The sequence below is a fragment of the Phalaenopsis equestris genome, unplaced genomic scaffold (genome assembly GCF_001263595.1).
Source record: "Phalaenopsis equestris unplaced genomic scaffold, ASM126359v1 Scaffold000002, whole genome shotgun sequence".
Classification (NCBI taxonomy): Eukaryota; Viridiplantae; Streptophyta; class Magnoliopsida; order Asparagales; family Orchidaceae; genus Phalaenopsis; species Phalaenopsis equestris.
The window spans coordinates 38070067-38092255 of NW_018164444.1; the positions used below are offsets into that span (position 1 = coordinate 38070067).

General features: G+C 33.0%; 1 protein-coding gene across 1 annotated transcript in view; it reads left to right on the top strand.

Annotated features, from left to right (window-relative positions):
* The window catches only part of LOC110022613, a 28064-nt gene that overhangs the window by 3302 nt on the left and 2573 nt on the right, over positions 1 to 22189 (top strand). The window contains exons 4-12 of the mRNA XM_020721658.1: positions 8294 to 8391; positions 8485 to 8568; positions 8649 to 8785; positions 8945 to 9017; positions 9352 to 9397; positions 9520 to 9629; positions 9715 to 9822; positions 9923 to 9982; positions 16212 to 16273. Coding sequence (XP_020577317.1) covers positions 8294 to 8391; positions 8485 to 8568; positions 8649 to 8785; positions 8945 to 9017; positions 9352 to 9397; positions 9520 to 9629; positions 9715 to 9822; positions 9923 to 9982; positions 16212 to 16273 — 778 coding nt within the window. The remainder of the gene's footprint in view (positions 1 to 8293; positions 8392 to 8484; positions 8569 to 8648; positions 8786 to 8944; positions 9018 to 9351; positions 9398 to 9519; positions 9630 to 9714; positions 9823 to 9922; positions 9983 to 16211; positions 16274 to 22189) is intronic.

The window sequence follows — 22189 nt, forward strand, 5'->3', positions numbered from 1 at the left end:
GTAATCTTAATTGATTATTATTTTATTATCCCGGCTCCCTTTACTCTTACTATTATCTTTTACGTTTTGATGATTCACTTAACAACCTTGAGTTTAAAATAGTGCTTGGCTTATATTATTGGTGAGCTTGATTTAATGAAGATCTGCTTTTATTCCAGTATGAGATGTATTAACTTGAACTTCCATCCATAAAGATATTGTCTGCTTTGACCTAATACCTCAAAGTTTAGTCCCATTAACATAACTTCCCAGGGGGACCCATCCCGAGAATGCTCTTGTACTAGCATGCTTTAATTTGGAGTTTTTGAAAAAAATCCAATCATTTCACTAAAAGGCATCTTGATATTTGAGTTTAGTTTTATTCTTCTTCAAGGGTTTCACAATCCCCCCAACCTAGGTAGCTAACGTTTTTCAGTTTTCTTAATATAAAATCATGCATCAAGCATATAGTACTCTAGAGATAGCTTCTAGAAATCCAAGTGTTGTCTCCCACCATGTAATACTAGGTTTAAAAGGTGGCTCTTATAGCATAGCACTTTGTTCTGTATGACATTTAGTTCCTATCTTCAAGTTGTTGTATGCTTTTATACCGTTTGTAGTAGCCGGAACTGTTAACCATTCATATATTGCTCACTTTGGCTAATTGTTTCATGGTTTTGCTCTATTGGTATAACTTCCTAGGAGGTTACCTATCCCAAGAATGCTCCCATAAGAGTATACTAACTTTGGAGTTTCTAATGAAATTCTAACAATTACACCAAAGACACCTCATTGTTTAAGAGTTTGGCTTCATATTATTTAAGGGATTTTACAATCTCCTTTCTTCAAGTTGTTGTATGCTTTTATACCGTTTGTAGTTGCCTGAACTGTTATCCATGGAGTTTCTAATGAAATTCTAACAATTACACCAAAGACACCTCATTGTTAAAGAGTTTGGCTTCATAATATTTAAGGGATTTTACAATCTCCTCCACTTAAGTAAATGACATCCTTATCAGTATTCGTAACCCAAAATCACACCAGATTGAAAGGATTCAAGAATTGGCTCTGCAGAGTCAAGATATGGCTCCCATCATGTTGCACTTTGTCCCATATAGGGTTCAAAAGCTGACTCCCATGGTGTAAAACTTATTTCTGCATTGCACTTAGTTCTCATTTTCATGCTAGTGTAATGCTTTGTATCATTTGTAACAACTCGAATTTCCATCCATCAAGATATAGCCTGCTTTTGCCTGATAGCCTCACGGTTTTGTCCCATCGTTGTAACTTTTTAAGAGGTTACCTATCCTGAGCGTGCTCTTGTATGTGCATGCTTAACTATGGAGTTTTTATAATTCCAACATTTACACCAAAAGATACCTCAATATATTAGAATTCAAATTTATTCTTCTTACGAGATTTCATATGAGAAGTCAAAATCTACCAAGCAGATTGTTTCAAAAGGATTTGTCAATTCGATTGGAAAGGAATCAATCTTAAAGCCTTATTTGATTGAATGACACATTGTCAAGAGCTACTCAAAATTATACGAAATCTTCTCGGCCCGGGGCGAACCACTAATTGGTTCCTTAAAATGTTTAACAAACTAGCCAAACCATTTGGATAGCCTTTGGAGATGCTAGTCGATTAGATTTAATCAGATGAAATCAGTCATCCTAAAGAGCATAATTTCAAATATATTTATTTAAAGCTTAGGCTGTGATAACCCCTTTTCTTAAAAGAAAAATTCACACTTAATTTTTGACACCTTAAATAAATGAGAGTATTAAATTTTCTTATATCTCCTAAGTAGTTTCATTGTTGGTTCCATAATATTTTGATCATCAGAATAATTCTGTCACAAATTCACCGCTATTGTCTGGCTAAAATCCAAATGGGCTCGACTTATTGCTAAGATTAGGTGAAATATACAATTCCTCAAAGTTAGTATTCAGTATTTGAGCATGTATGGCTTTGCATGAAATACATTATATACTCCAATGAAAAGAGGTGGTACTTTAAGTTGGTTGTCGATTGATTGATACGGTCAAATTGCTTAACACCTTTTATGGAATTGACTTTTATAAAGACTTGATCTTCTTGCGCAAGCTAGCATCTCTGTCTTTGGTATCATAGGATTCATATGACCTAATTTAAAATTCCCTTATACATTGTTATACTTTATTATTCTAGACTTTCCTTTCATTAGGTTTTCTCTGAAAGCTTCGCATTTATCTAGATCAATCCATCACAAGGACGATAAACATCTTTTCTACAATGCTTCCTACAAGGTCATGCCAATGCTGATTTGGTAGTTGTTGTTGCAGCATAATCTAGCCAATGGTAAATCTTTGTATGAGCTTTCTCCAAAGTCTGAACCTCACAATTTGAGAAGATCTTTCATAGTTTGTAGTCCTCTAGGTTTGCTCATTATTTTGTGGGTGAAAAGTGGTGCAAAAATTTAGTTAGGTTCACACTACTTGTTATACATGCTTCCATAACCATGAATTAAATCACCATCTGGATTTGAGACAATTTTCTTCGAGGCTTCATAAAGGTGAACAATGACCTCACGCAAACCTTAGTGGTTTGATTCATGAATTGTGGTTGTCAAATATGTTATAGCGAGCTAAAGAGTCTACAATAATCCATATCATATCTTAATCTTGTGTTATTCTTTGACAGTCTGGTTATAAAATAAAAAATAATGTATTCTCACTTTTCAGGTAAGAATTGGTAGAGTTTTAGTCGTCCAACAAATATTTGATGCTCTATCATCAATAATTATCAAGTTAAGTACTTGGTCACATATTTTCTACGACCTTTCTTCAATCTATCCCACCAAAATTGATTGCAAATTCCCGTACATCTTATCAACTTCATGATGGGTGGAGTTCTTGGAAGGACGCGCTTCATGGAGGATGCCCCTTGTTATATCTGAAGAACACATACCCATCTTTGGGATGACAACTTCCCTTCTCTGTTGAGGTGAAATTTGGGTCGGACATTTTTCATGCTCAATTTTCTTCAGTCTCAATTTGTTCAACCTTCGTTTCAACATATGGTGAACCCGATTGATGAGTTGAGGTTCTCTCCTTTAAGCTTGGGTTAACCGATTAAATTTGATCTCCAATTTGTTTGCCCGACTCCCTGAAATTTCGAGGCTCTTCCTACTAAGTGCATTGGTGACAATATTGGCTCTTTTGGAAACTTAATCTTTAATCTCTATTTTATAGTCCTTCAATAACTTTAGCTAATGTCACTACAATCTACATTCTTTTTGGTTGAAATGTACTTCCAATTTTTGTGATCAATGAAGATTTCTACCCAAACTCTGTAAACATAATGCCACCAAATTTTGAGAGCACAAATGATTTTCACCAACTCAAAATCTCCAAGTTTAGATTGGGATAATATTTTCGATGGGCTTTAACTATTGGATGGCATACACAATTACACAACTGTACTGTATTAAAATACTTCTAGGACCCCATAAGTGATGCATTACTGTAGACTAGAAATTCTTCAATTACTTTCATTGGAGTCAATATCAGTGCTACTGCCAAGCAATTCTTCATTAATTCAAAATTTTTTTTTAGTCACCCATCCATTTAAACTTGAAGCCCTTCCAAGTACCCTGAGAAAATTGTGTTATGCTTTGGGAGGATAGATCAAGCCATTACTAATGCCTGACCAATTTGTGAAACTCTGGAACTTTGATACGTAGTTCCTGATCAATTCACAAATGGAATTTTTCTGTGGGTCCATTGACACTTCGTTTAAAGCTACTAAGATTCACAATGATGGCTAACTCTCGTTGGCACCAACGATGTTATGGAAACAAGCTAATCAAACTCTTTGGCAGATTTCCAAGATTTTTGCTCACAAACTTTGATCACATCAAATTTGGTCGACCTAATATTCACTATGATAAATCTATGCGGCTTTAAATTTTGGTTGACATTCGACCACTTGAAAAATTAAGAAACAAACTATTATAGTAAAATCTAGTACTATGACTGAATACAAAACTATGATCTGCATGTGAAATACAACAACTGCAAAGCCTTAATCCCACTACGTGGGGTTGGCTACATGAATCCTTTTTCTCCATTGCGTCCTATTAGTTCATATTTTCATTTAGTTCTAGTAAATTAAGATAATTTTTTATACAATAAGCCCAAGTCTTCCTAGGTCTACCTCTGCCTATCTTAATACAAGTCGAATCCAAAACATCTACTCTCTTAATCGGACCATTAGATGGTCGTCTTTTAATGTGACCAAACCATCTAAGACGACTTTCTCTAATTTTGTCTATCACAGGAGCTACACCAATCCTATCACGGATATATTGCATTTTGTCTCTAAATGTAAAGCCACTCATCCACCTAATCATTTTCATCTTGACAACACTTAACTTATTATTATGCTTCTCTTTTAAAGGCCAACATTCAACGCCATAAAGCATTGCAGGTCTCACCACCGTCTTATAAAATTTTCCTTTCAGTCTAAGCGGTACTTTAATATCATACAAAAAGCCCGAAGCATTCCTCCACTTCAACCAACCAACTTGAATTCTACTATTAGCATTCCCATCTATATCACCATCGCTTTGAAAAACGGACCCAAGATATCTAAATTGTTCACACCTTTTAATAATTTGATCACCCAAAGTCACTTCTGTTACTAGAGCTGCTACTATTAAAATTACATTCCATGTATTTAGTTTTAGTCTACTTAAATGAAGGCCTTTAGACTTTCAAGTTTTCTCTGGGCTTTTTCTCTCATTTTATCCATGAGAATGATATAATAAGCAAAAAGCATAGACCAAGCTACATCCTCCTGTAGATGTCCAGTAAAACCATCCATAACTAAAGCAAAAATATAACTAAAGCAACCATCCATAACTAAAGCAAAAATATACGGGCTTAAAGCCGATCCCTGATGTAATCCAACGGAAATAGGAAAACATTTGGTCAATCCTTCTTTCAGTTTGAACACAAGTAACAACTCTATATACATATCTTTAATGACTTGAATATAAGTCATATCAACACCTTTCTTCTCAAGAACTCTCTAAAGGATATCTCTTGGAACCTTATCGTAAGCTTTTTCTAAATCAATAAAAATCAAATGTAGATTATCTTTATTATCTCTAAACTTCTCCATCAAACCTCTCAATAAATGTATAGTTTTCATAGTTGACCTGCCCGACATAAATCCAAATTGATTATGCGAAATCTTTGTAATGCGTCTTAACCTATATTCAATTACCCTCTCCCATAACTTTAAAGTATGACACATCAACTTAATTCCTCTATAATTTGTACACTCTTGTGCATCCCCTTTATTCTTAAAAATGGGGACCAAAATACTCTTTCTTCACTCCTCAGGCAACTTTTTAGTTTTTAAAATAATATTAAAGTGTTTAATAAGCCAAGAAATTCTCAAATCTCCTAAATATTTCCACACTTCAATTGGGATATCATCAAGTCCTACAGACTTTCCACCCTTGGTTTTTTTTTTTAAACCTCACTAATGCGACGGTAAAAATGAAACGTTTTATTATTATTCACTATATTAAGATTACTAAGGTCAAACATATTTTCAGAAATTTCACTAAAAAGTTAATCAAAATAACTCACCCACCTATGTTGAATATCTTTTTGTAAGAAAAGTACTTTTTGATTTTCATCTTTAATACACTTTACTTAAGTTAAATCTTTACTTTTCTTTTATTTTCATCAGTTAAACACTTTACTTAAGTTAAATCTTTACTTTTCTTTTATCTTTATTTGACTAGTTTATATATATATTTTTGAGCCTCCTTAGTATCTAATCTATTATAAAAATCATTAAAAACAGAATTTTTAGTGTCACAGATTGATCTTTTAGACTCCCCGCGAGTTGTTTAATATTTTTTCTAGTTCTCTAAGCTTTTATATTTAAACCAATTTTTATAACATAACTTCTTATATTTTATCTTTTTTTACACATTATTATTCTACCACCAACTATTTTTATTCATAAAAATTTTTTCTTTTGATTCCCCAAGCACATCTTTTGCTACTTGTTTAATAGTATTTGTTACTTTATCCCACATAATATTTGCTTCTTCATGAACATCCCAAATTTTGAAAACTTGAATTTTATTCATAAAAATAATTTTATTTGTCTTTTAGGTTCTCCCATCTAATTCTATGATGATAAGTCCTAGTATTCTTTATTTTACATCTCTTAATCTTAAAATCTAGAACTAGTAAACGATGTTGGGTACTTAAATTCTCGCTTGGAATGATCTTACAATCTTTACAATCTCGACGATCTCTTCTTCTCATAAGAAAATAATCAATTTATGTTTTATTAGATCTACTCTTATAAGTAATAAAATGCTCATCTCTTTTCTTGAATAAAATATTAGTAATAACAAAATCATACGCGAAAGCAAAATCTAAAATAACTCTACTTTCTTCATTAGTTACTCTAAAACCATAGCCACCATGAGTATTTTTGAAGTCTTCAGCCACTCTATCGACATGTCCATATAAATCTCCTCTAATAAAAATTCTTTCTTAAAGAGGTATCATTTGTATTAAATCTTTTGAGTCATTCCAAAAATTACCTTTAGACCCTAGATCTAAACCTTCTTGAGGAGCATAAGCACTAATAATATTAAAAATCTTAGCATCAATGAAAATCTTAAGGGCTATAATTCTAACTCCAACTCTATTAGTTTTTACAACATTATCTTTCAAACTCTTATCTATAATTACACCTACACCATTTCTAATACAAATTTTACCAGAATACCAATGTTTAAAACCTAAATTATCAATCTATTTTGCCTTTTCTCCAACCCATTAATTTCTTGAATACATAAAATATTAATTTTCCTATGAATCATAATATCAACTATTTCCATTAATTTACCCATTAATTTACCATTGAGAGTACCTATATTCCAAGTTCCTATCATAATATTAGTTTCATTATTTTCATGGACCAGCTTCTTTAACCGCATTCGTCCGTAATATGGGAATCCTTGCTTATTTGACACTAAACCCGGGCGCCGGTGTAGCAGTTCTGCACACTTTTCACTGTATTCTGGCTATACAGCGCGTCGCTTACAGGGGACGCCCTAACACTTACACAATGATTAAAAGGATTCATGCCATGATTCTTTCGACAAGTTTTATGCTGGCTGTCGATTACCTAACACAACCATCCACTTTTCACATCCGGGCTTTGGACCGGCAATGACAGTGTTGACCTGCATGTGAAATGAGATTGATAAATATAATCTTAAGGGAGTTATTTTTTTATATTCAATAACTTGTGATTTGTACTACAAAAAATCATGCTACCATCTTTATTTCCAATAACCTGCTGTTGCATGAAAGAATCAATCATATTGTAATTGATTCCATTTCATTTGGCATTTCTAATAGACTGCCACTTATGTTTCAGTTCAAAGTAAGTGTCTGATATTTTTACAAGAGCTATTAGTAGAGAGTTTTATCCACCATTTTCTTGATTATATAACAAGCCGGAGCTGGTGATAATATGTACTCTTGCTTGAGGGGTAGTGTTAGCATTGAAAAATATCAAATTTGGTCACTGTTTCTTTATATGTAGTGAGTGGTGTATGTCTATTTGTTGTATCTTTGAACATCTGCTCGTTTCTATGGTGAATAAGATGCCATGAAAAAAGAACTCTTGACATTGACATTAATTTTGCATGTTAGTAAACCAAACCATTATTATGTCACAATATCCTTCATGCAAATGCCAGATGCCAAGTTCCTCTTGGCAGTTTCTTTCTCCTTTTAACCCTGTGCACTAAGGCAGCTAAATGCCTGATTTATCAATTTTGTTTTATTTAATCTCAGATTAAAGAACAGAAAAGTTCATATACTCTTAAATTATATGAAAAATCATACAAAACTTTGTTACATGATTTGGTGAGTCACCAACTTATCGTTTCTACTTTCTCTAATTATGAACAAGAAATATAAAAACAAGAGCCCTTTATTAGGCTCCGTTTGAAGGAGCTTCGGTCCCGTTGCAGAACGGGACTCCTCAGGAGCATTCTGAAATGGTGAAATCTTTGTGTCCTTCTACTTTGACGTCTGGAGACGTTCCGAAAACGCTCGGCCGCAAAGCGTCTATAATTCTGACAGCAGTGTTTAGTGTGATCGAATTGAAGGTGGAAGTCTTCTCATATGGAGCCTTAGTTTGAATAATACTTTCTTGTTTATCAAACATTATTATCAATCTTTTCTTTAACTTCCCTTCAAATTTTTTACTTGGGCAGGGTATGTAGCATATCTTGTTGGAGGGTGCGTAAGGGATTTAATTCTGAAAAGAACACCGAAAGATTTTGATGTAATTACCACTGCTAGTCTAAAACAGGTTTTGCTACTCTCTTTCATTGACAGCTGTGCCTTATTGGGTTGTACACTTAGTATTCGGATGCTTTTTTGTATTTAAATGTTCTTCTTGCAGATTAAAAAGCACTTTCGTCGATGTATTATTATAGGGCGTCGATTCCCTATATGCCAGGTTTACATTTCCGGCAATGTTATTGAGGTTTGCCTTTACTGTATCTGAGTTTCACCCCCGCTTGAATGTATAATGTCACTTGGTTGATTACATCGATGGCATGCCAGGTTTCTAGCTTCAACACTATTGCTAGAAGTGGAGATAAACAAAAAGAAATTATTTTACCTAAAAAATCAAGTAATTGTAATAACAGAGATTTAGCATGCTGGAAGAACTGCATGGAGCGGGATTTTACAATTAATTGGTTAGTATATGATAGCTACAATCAACTTTATTACCCATTGGCTGTCACTTGCAAATCATTATTACATTTTTCCTGTGCTGGACGTGGTATTGTTTATCTAAGAATTGCCCTTGTTCATACAGATAAGTTACTCCTGATTATCATAATTTTTGGCAACAGTTTGTTCTTTGACCCATTCAAATTCAAAATCTATGACTTTGTTGGTGGTTTAAAAGATTTAAGGGCATCCAAGGTGGTTATCCTCTTATTATTGTATATGGGGTAAATTTGTATTAGAGAAAAGTGGCAAAAAGGTCTCATGACTCTTTGCAGGGAGCCATTTTAGTCTCAGAGCCTATAAAAATGTCAAATTAGTTTTCAGATTCCTTTAACAGGTGCTAAAATAGTCCTCCATGGGTGGGGGACTATTTCAACTCATATTAAAAGAAATTTTTATAGATTCTGGGAGTATAGTGACCCCATGTAAGTAGTCAGAGGATTATTTTGACACTTTATTAATTTGTATTAATTTACATCTTGTCCTTGAGATTGATGGTTTTCATTCCCACTTGCATTTTGTTATTTAGGTGCGTACAGTAATTCCACCTCATTTAGCCTTTAAAGAGGATTGTGGTTAGTTCATTTTATTTTTCTTCTCTTTTATCCTTCTAATTTACGGGTTCATAGGCGCATTTACTAAGTTGGTTTCTTTGTGTGGGGGGTTTTTTTTTTTTTTTTTTTTTTTTTTGGTGAAGCCAAAATTCTCCGTGGCATGAGAATAGCAGCACGCTTGGGTTTAAAATTTTCCAAGGAAACAGAAACTGCAATACAAGATTTGTCTTCATCCGTACTCACTCTTAACAAGGTATATGAATAATATTCCTGTGGTGCAAGATTGCAAGCAACCCTTTCTTCTATAATAACATGGAAGTCATGTTTGTTCATTATAGGAAAGATTAATGCTTGAAATGAATTTTATGATGGCACATGGAGCAGCTGTGTCCTCTATTAATTTACTTGAGAGATTTAAACTGCTTGAAATATTGCTCCCTGCTCAGGTGAGTGGAATATTTATTACATCATCTGCACATATGGCTCCAAGTTTTTTATTTGAAAAGAGAGATTATAGTTCAAATTTGCTTCTCTCGTCATATACAGGCTACTTATCTGGCATCTCAAAGTAATAACCTATCCGCTCAAATGCCTATCATGTTGATGGTAAGATTTTCTTAGCACTTATTTTTTTTGGTGCTTTAGGTGGAAAGTGAAGTTATTTTATGCACACGAGAAAGCCAGGCATCTTAAATTCAAACTTAGCTTTTATTTGTACTTTTTAATTGAATTTCTAAGCACGATAGTATGTAGAAGGATTTCTTTTTGTTTTTGCATTTAATTTTCTAAAGATTGTTGAAGGAATCCTTTCTAAATTCAAATGCACTTGTACTTAAATTCCACTCAACTCTTTTTCACATTAGTAGATAGCTTACAGTTATCATTGTTAGTAGCGAATTTTCTATGAATTTTCACATGTAAGTCATGCATATCCTATACAAATGAATGTGCATATGCACTAACCCTGGTTTCCATATGAGGCTTTACGAGATCTGTAGGTTTTTGTGGTTGAAACTTTATGTCAATCTTAACTGTGCACTTGCTTGTAGATTGAATCAAGCCAAGCCGAGTTAGAGCTTGCTCGAGCTTGAGCTCATTAACCAAAATCCTATTTGAGCTTTAGTTCAAGCTCAATTTGAGTATTTATAGAAGTGATCTGTGCTTCAAAAATTTACGCCTTTACTCTTATGTGAGCCTTTTAATGTTCCAGATGAAATTTTCAGAAAACATATTAAATCTCTCCATCCATAGATTATATCCTCATTTTGAGAAGATTTTAAAATCTAGTTTCAGGTTTTCCATAAATACCAACCTTTTTGGTTAATTATTCTCCCACTAGTGAGAGAACTTCTGATTAATTCTAGTTGTTAAGTCACTAATTGCTTTGCATATGGTTGTATACTGCAGAGTTCATCATTTTTGGCTTAAAGAGGATGATGCTCTGAGGAATGATGATGGCTTCAATTTAAAGCTCATGATTTTATCATCCAAGAATGTTGGGGACCCATATCAACTTAAACTAGGAGTTAGCTAAATAAAGTTGACCAAAGAGTCATTCTGAATAATCATGAGCTGTGTCGTTCAAGGAAACTTGAAGATCTGGGTTTGTCTAAGGGAATAATTATAAGTTGATCTTAATTAATTGAAAGCTTTGTGCTTTATGAAGTACATATGATATTCTTAATTTAATGGGCGAAGCCATTGGTTAACACAGGTTTCTACTAGAATCATAATATAATGTCAATTGAGGAACAAATCATCCGATTAAAGGGCTCTGTCTGTACTTATTTTTTGTGGTATTATTTAGGGGCAAAATAACATAGTCAGAGGGTACGAGTCATGCCTTTATTGACATGAGATAGTTGAAAAGTGTCCATAGATGATATTGCCTCTTATGTACTAAGTCAAATCTTATATTTGTTTTCTTGATAGATCTTTGTTTTGGAGGGGGAGGGGGTTGGGGTGGCTGAATTTTAGTTTTTTAGCATTGATGATATATTCCACTTCAATGCTTTAAAATTTATAATATTCTTAATATTTTTGTATATTTAAACTTCCTTTATTTGAATTTATCCCCCTAGATGATTTGCATAGGACTCAAGGGCATTTTACTGACAAGATCCATTTCTGCTAAAAGATTCTATCTATACTATCATTATTGAAGTATCTTGCTAGAAATATTTGTATTTTTAGTTTAGAAATTTTGACCCCTGGTTGAATTTTTTGTTAACCCAATCATAATCAAGGTAAAAATTATTTGTATCATTCATATTTTTAATTTGGTTGAGGTTTATGGCTTGAATATTGCCAAAATACTAGTCTTATCAGTTATGAGGAATAGGATCGAACTAACTAATTTTGACCTAAGACTTTATTTTAACAAAAAAAGGCGATCTGTTTGAGAGTGCACATAGTTTAATGCGTTTGCCTTTAACTTTGATAATGAGGGTTCATATTTTTAATATAATTACTGATGTTTTAACTTATTTGTAGGTATCTAAGAGTGAGTTAATTTGAGTTTGAGTTTATTATATTTTTAGTTGGTATTTTTAGATTTTAAATTCAGACATTTAACTCATTCGTCGGAGTACATGCACACAAACTTATTTTATGTTTGTCTACACCACATTCATTTACCAACGCGTTTGTCAGAGCAAATGATTTTGTTTATTATTTGTCCATTCAACACTCTTTGATCGCTGGTTTGCGTGTTTAGCATGTTGATTGGTGCACATTCGGATGTTTAATATGTGGTGATTTGCGTAGCTCTTGGGGCACCTGCATAATGGTCTTGCATGATTTGCGATTCATATGCATGATGCATTTGCACAAGTATTAGTACATTTTAAAAATCATCTTGTGATATGGTTGAACATATCTAATTTTGTGATTTGCACAAGCATTTTATCATTGATGCATGCACATATTTCTTTTTTGAGTTTTAAAATGAACTCCTTTTGTTCATATGCATGTATATGCTGCAGATTCAATGCATATGTTGTCTAGGTTCTTATTGTGCATTCAAAATGATATTCATTCATTTACATTCTGCTGATAATTTATTGAATTCTTCAATGTTCAATGAAGCCTTTTTCGTGCTCATTGATGAGCTTGCAATGAAAGAAAGAGAAATTAATACATATTATTTGTAGTCTTAGCGTGATAGTAATAAACACAATACATAAATTTTGGTCTAAGTTTTCAATTTGAAGAAAGAGAAAGAAAGGAGGAAGCTTTAGAAATATATTTTCTCTTCCCCAAAAATCAGCTCAAACCTTGGAGTGCCGGTGCTTCACCCGCTCACTCCTTGCTCCTTAGTTCAATTGTATTTGCCCCCTCCCCACTCTCTCTCTCTCTCTCTCTCTCTCTCTCTCTCTCTCGCTCTGCCTAGCGCCTTCCCTTTCTATTTCACTCTCTGCCACTACCAACTTCCTCTCCATATTTGTTCAACCTCGTCTGTCTCCCCTTTCTTGTAACAACGAACTAGCTAATGGTCATTTCCAATGAACTGATTACCATCAATTCATATTGTTTTTCTTAGAAAAATTATTTTATTCTCTTTTCTTAAGTAATTAATTAATAACTTAATTATTTTGAAAAAATCATTTTAGTTTAAATAAACACACATGCTGATGTTTAATTCTTAAAGTATCCAATAGTTTTACTAGAATATTAATATTAATATTTTTAATTATATACATGTCATTTTTGGGTCTTTATAAAGTAGGGGTAGACAGAGTAGTCTCAAATTTCAAAGCAAGTCTAATAACATTGGTTCCAAATTCCAAGATGCTTGATTTGATGAGGGCATAGCAGTGTAGGCGGTTGGTTCTGAACATTGATATGTTTTTTTTGCGCCAGATGATTATATTTCCTTGCATTTGATTGGGACTTGAATCAGAATTATGTCTAAAAATATTGCTGCCGTCAAATTTAACCATTTACCGATATTCACAATGAGCAAATTGAGGGTTTAGGGATTTGGGGATTAACAATCAGTTAATTCTGGACTCTAGCAACAGAAAGTAAAATTGAGAGAATACAATCTAAATAAGATTGATAGGTGGTGATACCGGAGTTAACCCACCCAACAATAGGAAAGTAAATATTATTATTGACAAATAGGAATTTACAAACAACCAACTGAAATGGGAAATAACAACAAACACACTAATTCCTACTAGGGTTGGATCTAGGGGAGGTGGAGGTGGTTGGTGAGGGTTGGGAAGGAGGTGGAGGTGGTTGGTGAGGGTTGGGAAGGTGGTGGGATGGTGGATGAGGTAGTTGGCTAGCAGGAAACAACATGACAACAGTTTATGGGGTTTTGGATAGCAAGTACACAACAGATATTAACATTGCATAGAACAGTGGCTAGGTAGAGTGCCACAACAGTGGCTATCCGAGATGATGACAACAAAGGGGGAGTGCCAGAAAAGTGGCTAGGTGGCAGGGAAGTGGTCCAGAATGGCTGGAACAATAGCCGAGGCTACAGAGGTGCATTTCTGGTGGCCGGAACGGCAGCGAGGCTGCAAGGGAAGTGGATATGGGCGACTGGAACAACAGCCAATGAGCGGGGAAGACGGCTGAAACGCAGGAACTGAAGAAAACAACAAAAAAAGGCTGTTCCGGGCGGTTGTACCAGGGAAGGGGGCAGTCGGGAGTGATGTGGGAGGATGCAAAAGGGGATAGGGGAAGATAATCACCACCTCGGGAGAGAGATACACTCAGAGAACCACTCAATCCATCGGGTACCGCTTTCGAATGGAGAAAACGAATACCGACGGCTGTCCTAAAGAAACTCACACAAAAAACTAACTATCAATCTTTAGTACAACACATATATAGATAATAGAAAAAAACATAAAATGAAGAAAAACAAGACTTTCGGCTCGTCTCTCGTCTGTCGCTTCTCGCAATAGTGCGAGTTGCGGCTTGCGTCCCTTGTCTGAAGCGGGAGCACTCTCGTGTTAGATGGCTTCAGATAGGAGTCAAAGTGGTGAGTTCTTTTGACACTTGGTTAGGGTGAATCTCGGGGTGGTGGTGGTGATTGGCGAGGTTCTGGAAGGTGGAGGGATGGTGGGTGAGGTGGTTGGCAAACAAGAAACATCAAAGCAACATTTTCTTGGGTTTTAGACAACAAGCACACAATAGTTATTTATGTTGCACGACTGTTTTGGATGATGGCAGCAAAGGAGGGTTGGAACAACAACAAAAACAAACATGGAGGGCTTGAACAACGATGACAACAAGTGGGAAGGACTAGGACAGTGGCAGGGAAGTGGTTCGGAATTGCTGGAACAATAGAAAAGGCTGCAGAGGGGCGTTCCTCGTGGCCGGAGCAGCAGCTAGGCGGCAATGGAAATGGATATGGGCAGCTAGAATAGCATTCAAGGGGCGTGGAGTGCAGCTAGAAAGCATGAATTACAAAAAAACAGCACAAAGAGGCTGTTCCGGGCGCCGTATCAGCGAAGAGTGGCCGAGAGCAATGTGGGAGTATGCGGAAGGGGATAAGGGATGATAATCACCACCTTGGGAAAGTTATAGTTGGATCATCACCCAATCCCTTTAATGCAGCCCTTGAAGGGAGAAAACATACGCTGTCTGCTGTCCTAAACTGACACATGCCAAAAAGTGCCAACATAAAACCCAAAAAAAAAAAGTAACAGGATAATTAGTAGTGGTCCAAGAGGACCGACTCAGCATTAAAAAAAAAAAACCCGGGACCGGTTTGGTCCAGATATGACAAATGGGAGCTGATCCCATCGTGGGATTTCCCGCATTCGCAGGACTTCTCACCCTTTGTCAGTAATAAGAGCAGTTATTGAAGGTGTGAAAATAGGAGGGGGACCCTCTGCATTTATCTGAGCCACTAGAATATATGGTGGCGACGAATTGGGTTTCAACTGAAATCCTATGTGCAGACAATGCGGAAGACGAAAGTAGTATAATCTGCTGAAGAGCCAACAGCAAATGAGGGAAGGGGGGTGGGGGGGGAGAAGACTCCTAATGAAGTCAAAATAACTGCCATGCCATCGTCTTGAATCAAGGATGTGATCAAGACAATGCCAGATTCAAGGGAATGCAAAATAACCACAATAAGAGAGAGTAGATGAAGGCCTCTCCTAGTTGGAGAGGCAGAAAGAGTGACTTGATAGAAAGTACAAGAAGAATGAGAAAAGATGGGGGGAAGAAGACTCCAAATGAAAGTCAAAATAACTGCCATGGCACAGTGATCAAGGCAGTGCCAGATTCAAAGGGAAGCAAAAAACCAGAATAGGAGAAAGAATAGATGAAGGCCCTTCATAGTTGGAGAAGCAGACGGGTGGCTTGATAGAAAGTGCAGTAAGAATGAGATGTCACAACTTGAGCACATGAAGAATGAGATGTCACACATGAGGCCTTGGCACTAGAGAAAAAGAGAGGTCGTGCTGTGCCTGAGTTCGAGAGCTGGAGAAGCAGACAAGTGGCTTGATAGAAAGTACAAGATGAGCTGCGTGCACAAGGCCTCACAGACGAGAAAGTGATGGTTAAAAAGAGCAAAGGAGCTGCTCGCCCATGAGAGCTGTGGGAGAACAATGCTTGATCCTAGGGCAAATGCACTCCCGTGTTAATGAAATTATGAGTAATAATTGCACTAGTTGTATGAGCAGTTCAAATTTGGTTATACATCATGTTTTGATTCACACAAAATAAAAATAAAAATCTTTCTATCAATAATATTTGAACTGTCTTATAAACATATTAGTCTTCCTTCGCATTAATGACTATCCCATCTATTAAGCGTAATTTTATATATTCTATCTCCGCTTTTTCACAATGCTATTTTCTTTTGCAGGAATTGTTAATGAATGCTGACAAACTGCTTAGAGCTGACCACCCATGCAGTTGCAATTTATGGTAAGCAATGAAATTCAAGTTTGTTTGAACGTCATTTTCATGGTTTTATTTCCATCCGCCTTAAAAAAATTACTTTTTTCTTATTTGTTCTCTTTCTATTTCGTTTTATTTTTTTCCAAAAACAATTGTTAATATTGATGATATATTAGCAACAACGAGAATGTCTCAGTTATTATTTTTGTGATAAACCTCACCATTGAATAGGTACATCACCCATAACCCAATTTCAATTTTCAACTAAAACATGATGTTTAAGGGATGGAATTTCTACTCCTATAAGAATTAATTTCCACTCCTATAAAGAAATACTTTCCTTCCATTTAGGTTTTGATGCAATGAGGATGAAATGTAAGATTGTATTTTTTTTTTTTTTTTTTTTTTTTTGGGAAAATTGATGGCCTAACCCAGCTTTATTGAATAAGATAAAAAATACAAATAGAATAATCCAGAATAAAAGAGAAAAAGAACAAAAAATAATAACAACACTATTAACCACAAAAACCGACACAACTAAAGAAGGACTATCTTCAAACTTCAGATAAATTGGAGCTTCAAACTTCAGATATTTAGATCTTCAAATTTCAGAAAATTGGAGCATCTCGATCACTAGCAACACACCTCCAAAAAATATGGAACCGATCATCAAAAGAGAATAACCAAAGCATGAAGTTTCTTAATGAAGCCTACAACACAAGAAAAGAATAATGCAATATAAAAGAATTAAAAGAAATAAAATATTAAAAGATTATGCTCAGCTCATCCAAAAACAACACCTAATAACTCCAAGGAGAAATTAGAGAAACAAAATTATAGCATAAATCCTTAAAAATAAATGGTTGAAACCAAGTTTCCATCTAAATTTAAATATAAAGGAATATACCAAGACATAGTTTCTAAAGGACTACAAAGTCAGTAAGTGTGAAAGGGAACATCATAGCTTAAAACCTAAAAACAAAGCCTAATAATGTAAAGAGCAAGAGGGTATCTGAATTATCAGTAAATATCAGATATACATTAAATAAAAATCATTTAGTAAGGAAAACAGACGAAATACAAAATCTACCAAAGAGAAGTCCAAAAGCTCAGTCAGGAACAAACCATAAGAAAATATAAGAGCAAAAAAAAAAAAACATCAGTATAATACTAAAACCCAATAAGACTTCAGAAATTCTAAGAAGTGATGAAATAAAGTAGAACATTGATTTAAACAAAGATAAAATAAGCAACCAAAGAACACAAATTAGTTAGTGCCTTTAAAATCCATCATCCATCAAAACAATTTTTACCTGCCAACCATCAAAACCAATAACAAAATGTGAATAAACTATACACAATAACACCCTATATTATAAGAAAACATAAAAAGAGACAAAATTACAAATAACAACCCAAAACAACAACAAAAAATAATAATGAATCGAAACGAGACAGTAATAACAATCAACCAATATAGAACAAGAGAACTTATAAGTAATAAAAAAGTTTGTTAGAAATATCAGATTTAATATCAAATTTCCATTTCCTCGACGTAACCAATTAAACGATGAATATAATTAATATTAAATTCCACAGATTTAACATTTTTTTCTAAAGATCCTGGAATTTCTTTCAAACTAATTAGTATAAGCCACAACTTGCAAATATAATAAATAAAACCTCTTACTAGTTTTATAAGTAAAGTTATCAACATAATAAATGAAATAAAAAATATCAGAAGGTACAACAAAAGAATGACTATTTACTAAATTTTTCAAAAGGGAATCAAAATAAGAACATTCAACAGAGAATAAGAACATTCAACAGAGATAAAACAAGCAATCAAAGAACACAAATTAGTTAGAGCCTTTAAAATCCATCATCCATCAAAACAATTTTTACTTGCCAACCATCAAAACCAGTAGCAAAATGTGAATAAACTATACAAAATAACACTCTATATTATAAGAAAACATAAAAAGAGACAAAATTACAAAGAACAACCCAAAACAACAACAAAAAATAATAAAGAATCAAAACGAGACAGTAATAACAATCAACCAAGATAGAAATACAATTTAAATTGAAATGTAATCCTCTAATATGTAAAATCTCCATAGTTTTAAGGCCTTTAACAATGATCTCCCAAGTATGGAACACGTATCTTAAAGTATAGCCTTTAAACCAAACTAAATTATGACAATTAACAGTAGAAAAAGAATTATAATGAGAAATGTAAACATCTTTATAGAAAAAAACAAATCATTCCTCCAAGAACAATTAAGACCATTAGTAATAGGAATTTTGTTAATTGCCTAAATGCAAAAAGGAGGAGCATTAAGATTTCCTGAGAAATTTCATCTATTATTATAAATAATAACATTTAACTTGGAATTAAGAGGAATGTTGAACCAAGTAAAAATAGGATCACCATAAGTTTTCACTAGAGATTTACCATCCAATAAAGTATCAAAAATAAAAAAACATAGAGGAATCATCAGCATTATGAAAATTTAAAAAGGATTTGACTTTAGAAGCAATCTTTCCAAAAAGGAGAAGAACAATAACTAATTTTTTGACATAAAGAACCGTAATGGTTAAACAACCAATTACTTAAAAAAGAAGGATGATTATAACTTTTACAAATAATTTACTTTTACACATAGTATTAATATTATCTAAAGAGGGCAAACCTAAACCACTTACATGCTTAGGAAGAATAATATTCTTCCAAGAAATAGTATGAAGCTTACTAGAATCATCAATAGTAAGAAGAAACTTAGAGATTAAAGAAGAAATTTTTTTCCTTAAAGTTTTAGGAAGTAAAGATGAACGAAACCAATAATAAAGATAACTTCAAATTGTAAATTTTACCAACTGAAAACGATCAACAGCAGAAAGAAGCTTCTTTTTCTAACCAACAAACCAAAAATGAATCTTATCTAAAAGATTATGATAATCATTAATAACTAATTTAGAAGGTTTTATAACAACCCCAAGATAATTCCATGCCAAGCTCTTAAAAGTAAAGCCAAATAAACTGCAAAATTGATTGTAAAACAACATCAACACTTTTAGAAAAAAGAAGTAATAGATTTACTAAAATTTATGTGAAGATTGGACGCAATAAAAAAATTTATGAAAGTTTCAATAATAAAATTTGAATGGATAGAATCAGATTTGTTAAACATAAGAAGATCATCAACATAAATCAAATTTTTAATATGCATAGCATTACCAAGATCATCCAACTGTCTATCAAGCATAATAGAAAGAGAATCCACCATAATACCAAAAAGATAGAGAGAAAGAGGACAACCTTGTCTTAAGCTAGAAAAAGATGAGAAATATCCTTTTAAATCATTATTAATAATAACAGAAAAATGAACATTAGATATACAAACGAAAATCCAATTTATAAATTTTGCAGGAATACCAATCTTATGCAATCTCTTTATTAAAAAGTCTCTGTTAACTCTATCAAAAGCTTTAAAAATATTCATTTTAGCACAACTAGTGGAATTGAATTTATAAAAAAATTCATTTGCTAAAATGATATTGTCAGCAATATCACGACCATTAAGAAAAGCAGCTTGAGAATGATGAATAACTTTAGGAATAATAATTTTAAATCTATTAGCCAATAAAATAGAAATAAATTTATAAGAAGTATTACAAAGAGAAATCAGACGATAATCAAAGGAAGAGTTAGCCAAAGAACTCTTAGAATTAAGCACAATAGTCGAATGCTTAAAAGCTTAAAAGTAAAGAAAAAATACTTAATAACAATAATACAATCCTTACCAATAATATCCCAAGTATATTTAAAAAATTTAAAAGTAAAACCATCCGACCCATGAGCTTTATTAGAACCAATAGAAAAGAAAATCATTTTAATATCATCGTCAGAAAAATCTTGAATCAAAAACAAAGAATCTTCAATAGAAAAAGCAGTGTTAATGTGAAAGGAATATCCCAAAATATAATGATTAGAATAAGGAACATTAAGCAAATTAGAATAAATAGAAATAGTTTCATGAATAATATCATCATGATTGTGAACATAATTCCCATAAACTAAATCTTCTTAAGAAAGTTAGAATTACCCTAAACTTTAGTTTTGTGATATAAAAATTTAATGTTATCTTCTCCTTTAGTTAGCCAAACACATTTTGCTCTTTGTTTGGCCCACTTATAGTTACAATAAGAATTATTAGAAAGATTATTTTGAATGAGAGAGACTTCCTCTAAAAGACATTTAGACAAAGGATAATTTTCCAACTCAGCCATAATTTTGTTCTGTTTAACATTAAGGCCAGCAATGTAATGAGAGAAAAACTTATAGGAATTCCAATTCCAACTCTTAAAAAGCAAGCTTAACATTCCAAAGTCTATTACAAAAAGAAAAAATAGGATCCCCATTAAAAGAGATTCTCCATCCAATATTAACAATATTTAAAAAATCGGGACAATAGCTCCAATAATTCTTATACATAAATCTATAATGAACATTAGAAGAGCTACCAAAGTAACTAAAATAGGGTGATGATCCGACAAATAAGGTTTTAAAACTTTGTAAAAAGAATTTGGAAAGAAATCCAACAAGGTAGAATTGTAAAAAGCACGGTCAAGAAGACATTTTATAGGATAATTAGATTTGATTATTACACCAACTAAAAGAATAACCACAAATATGCATCTCAATGAGTCCAAAACTATAAATACAATTATTAAAATAAATAATTTTGGACGGTAAAGGTTAAACACCTCCAACCTTATCATCAATCCTTAAAATACAATTAACTCTAAATATAATCCAAGGAGATGTCATATTCTCTACAACATTGATAATAGAATTCCATAACTTCTTCCTAACATTAGCACTTCTATCCGTATAGATAACAATCATAAAAAAATTTACCAAAGAAGATACATAAACATGACAATGAATAAATTGAGCATCAATATCCATAACTGAGATATTCAAAAGATCTTTAGTCCATTTTATCCAAGCCCTGCCTTGATCAGCAGTTATCAAAGTATGAAGATAATCTTCATTCATAAAAATATTGTAATAACTAGAACCAAAGGATTAGAAATGAAAGGAGTTCATTTTATTCTTTAAAAGACATAAAATATCAAACTTAGTCTTTAAAAAAAAACGTTTACAATCAACAAGACGGGCTGATTTTACAATAGTTATTTTAAATGAAAGATTGTAATTGCTCAATATTTTTACAGTACTTAAAATTAGTGATACACAAAATTTCAAAGACTTTATAGCTTGGCTACTCATCAAACAAGTGCACAGAATTTGCTAAATTAATGACTCCAATTCATAAGAAGATGGTTGGAATTTCAATTTGTAGTCCTTTAGATGGTTAGAAATTATTTAGATGTTTTTTAATGATATTAGAGTGTATTTGATAATTTTGTTTAGTGAAATACATTACTAAAGTTGGACTAGTTATGTATACATATAAATTAGTAGTATTTATTCTTTTACATGAAAAATCCATTCTTCACATAATTAGTTTTTAATGCTGCTATATTCAAATGCAAATCAACTTTATCATTTTATATATGTAATCTAAGAACAACTAGGTAATTCAATTTAATCCCTCTTCTTGAAGATTTTACCATTGATCAAACCTGATGAAGAAATATAGACCTTGTAGTGCACCCCACTGAAAAGACAACTACATTTATTTTGTGAAATAAAATCGACTGGAAGTCTTATGTCTTTCTATGCATGTTTAAAAACTTTCATTTAACTTGAGCACTGTATGTAATCAATGAATTATTTATCTCAATTTCTAGACTATTCATTGAATTTTATTTTACTATTTTTAATGCATGAACAAATCATCTTAAAATTTGGGATTGTACTAATTTTTTGTGAATTTTAAACTGAATGATCTTGATTTGAGAATTGGGTGC